The following is a 2,303-nucleotide window of genomic DNA, read 5'->3' as shown; positions in this document are numbered from 1 at the left end:
CAAGGCGTGCTTGCTCAACGACTAGTATGCCCGCGCGTACAAAGGTACTAGCGTCCACATTGCACTTTTCCATCTCACTTTGCACTTGCTCATTTCACGTTGCACTCTAGGCAAGCTCATTGTGCGCTTCGACGACACGAGCCCGTCCAAGGAGAAGGACGAGTTCGAGCAGGCCATCTTGCAGGAACTCGCGCGCCTCAACGTATGTACACGATCGATGGCCTCCTGCTCACCGTGTGGTCTTCTTCTCGCGTAGATCAAGCCCGATATGGTGTCCAAAACAACGGCGAGTCACGACGACGACGTCTTCGGAGCGCGCGCGCCATCTCTGGGCGCTGATCCCGATGGCTTGATCTCGAGCACCTTACGCATAACGTCCTCCCGCTTGTACACGGCACCGAGCCGAGACCACTGGCAGCGCCACGCCGACATATTGCTCGCGGCGAACCTCTCACTCGACGTCGCCTACGATCCGGTCTGTGCTCGAGCTGCCGACGAGTCGAGCTCGGAGCCCTCCGCAGCCATCAACTTTAGCTGCGCGCGCCCAAGGCGCAGACGCGAGCTTGGCATGGGCCTCGATCTTGACGGCATCGGCGCAGCGCACTTTCGCGTCTGGCACGAGGTACCACACTGCTTTCACGCGGCATTTGTTCCAGAATGTGACTAGCGCCGGAATCGATCGAGATTCCGACCCTGCCGCAGCTTGTGGGTCTCCTACTTCATCGCGAGCGTGCGCAAACCAAGTCTGAACGTTGTGATCAGGTATGTACGACTTTCTCGAGGCAGTAGACGCTTCTGACGCTGATACCGTGGTCGGCCAGGCTCGCGGTACAAGCCACCGATGCAGTTCCTCTACAATGCACCGTCGACGCTGCATTCTTCTCCGCCGCCATGCGCGGGATTGCACGGCGCGTCTGCTGAGGCGCTGGCAAACACATTGCCACGTCATGGAGCCTTTTTGGCCAATCAGATGCTAGTGAATTTTAACGGGTGGCCTGTGCGTCAAATTCGGATCACAATTCAGTTCTTCACTTTCTTCTCGTCGAACCTGCTCCCCATAGAGCGCTAGCGGTGGATTACTTCAAGTAGACTCGACGTTCTTGTGGTTGACTGTACTGTGGGCTGGACCAAGGCTTGGTCGGACATTACGTTGGGTTTGTGTTGGCGCTGTTCGGACTTGCTCTGGTCGAATATTCCTTAAAGAATTAATGCAATTGTTTCGTTTCCTGGGTTATACTACCAGGAGAATGTGTAGACGTGCAGTGTGGACATTAGGCCTTGGACTTGGTTGCTTGCTCGATGCGTAGAATGAGGATGGACAGCTTCTCGTGGTCGTCTGGAAGCTCTTCCTCGCAGACGCCGCAGATTGTCGCTTCCATCGGTTGGTGTGCGTCGCAACAGTCGCAGAAAAGACCGTCGTCGATCTCAAATCCGTTCTTCTTGGCGACGGCCAAGCGCTTCAAGAGAGCCTTGAGCTTGGACGTAATAGAGGCTAAGGGTGCCGCGCAGGCTTTGCAGTGCGACTCGAGCAGCGAGTTGAACGCGCGGCAGAGCTGACACACAGCGTGCGTGCTCACGGGCATCGACGAAGGCGACGACGTCTAGTTTCGAAGCACGCAAGTCGGTGAGATATCATCGAGGCATGCTTGACGTTGGTCGCACCGGCGTGTGAGTCGAGACTGCAGGTGCCTTGGGCGGCGCTGGCGATTCGATAGCTGGTGCTACATAATCATCAAAATCATCGCTCGACTCCTCGCTCGTCCGTGGTGGTGGGCTCTCGTTGGACAACACTTCCTACGCAAACATGAACAAAGCACTCTTCCAGAGAGAAACCGCACCAAGGGGCTACTCCCGTCACTTGGCGCGGCAAACTTGATCTCTGGTTCACGCCCGGCAGGCGCCGCAAGCTCTTCTTCGCTGCGACCGAGCAACTTTTGAAGCGACTGGACTAGCATCAGCGCGGACGGACGCTGCGTCGGGTCAAACGACAGACAGGCGTCGGCGAGGTCTCGCAGCCACGGCGGACAGTTTGCGCTTACTGTCGGACGGAGGTTGCCGAGACGCACGCCGTCGATGATCCCCCAGTACCCGAGGCCCTTGGCGTCGTGAAAAGGCAACTGAAGCGTATCCAGCTCGGTCAAGACGACGCCAAACGAGTAAATGTCAGCTGCAGAGCTGTAGTTGCTCGTCGACGTGAGCACCTCGGGCGCTGTCCAGTACGGTGTGCTCTTGCCCGTGTTGCGTCCGACTCGAGGCCAGAACCCCAGGTTCGCGACTTTAATGTAGTTGGACGCCGTCGATGA

At 57.5% G+C, this 2,303-nt stretch overlaps 2 protein-coding genes across 2 annotated transcripts; one reads left to right on the top strand and one right to left on the bottom strand.

Annotated features, from left to right (window-relative positions):
- Positions 1 to 26: 26 nt before the first annotated feature.
- On the top strand, positions 27 to 256 carry SPRG_07589 (hypothetical protein; the record flags this gene model as incomplete). Its single annotated transcript, XM_012346878.1, has 2 exons — positions 27 to 36; positions 111 to 256. The coding sequence occupies 2 exons, from the start codon at positions 27 to 29 to the stop codon at positions 254 to 256; spliced, it is 156 nt and encodes a 51-aa protein (XP_012202268.1).
- A 1,015-nt stretch (positions 257 to 1,271) lies between these two features.
- On the bottom strand, positions 1,272 to 1,583 carry SPRG_20417 (hypothetical protein; the record flags this gene model as incomplete). Its single annotated transcript, XM_012347012.1, has 1 exon — positions 1,272 to 1,583. One exon carries the CDS (start codon positions 1,581 to 1,583, stop codon positions 1,272 to 1,274), a length of 312 nt encoding a protein of 103 aa, XP_012202402.1.
- Between the last annotated feature and the right edge of the window lie 720 nt (positions 1,584 to 2,303).

Source organism: Saprolegnia parasitica (genome assembly GCF_000151545.1).
Source record: "Saprolegnia parasitica CBS 223.65 unplaced genomic scaffold supercont2.32, whole genome shotgun sequence".
In the NCBI taxonomy this organism is placed as follows: Eukaryota; Oomycota; class Saprolegniomycetes; order Saprolegniales; family Saprolegniaceae; genus Saprolegnia; species Saprolegnia parasitica.
The sequence above is the reverse complement of the archived record's forward strand: the minus strand, read 5'-3'. Positions and strand labels throughout refer to the sequence as shown.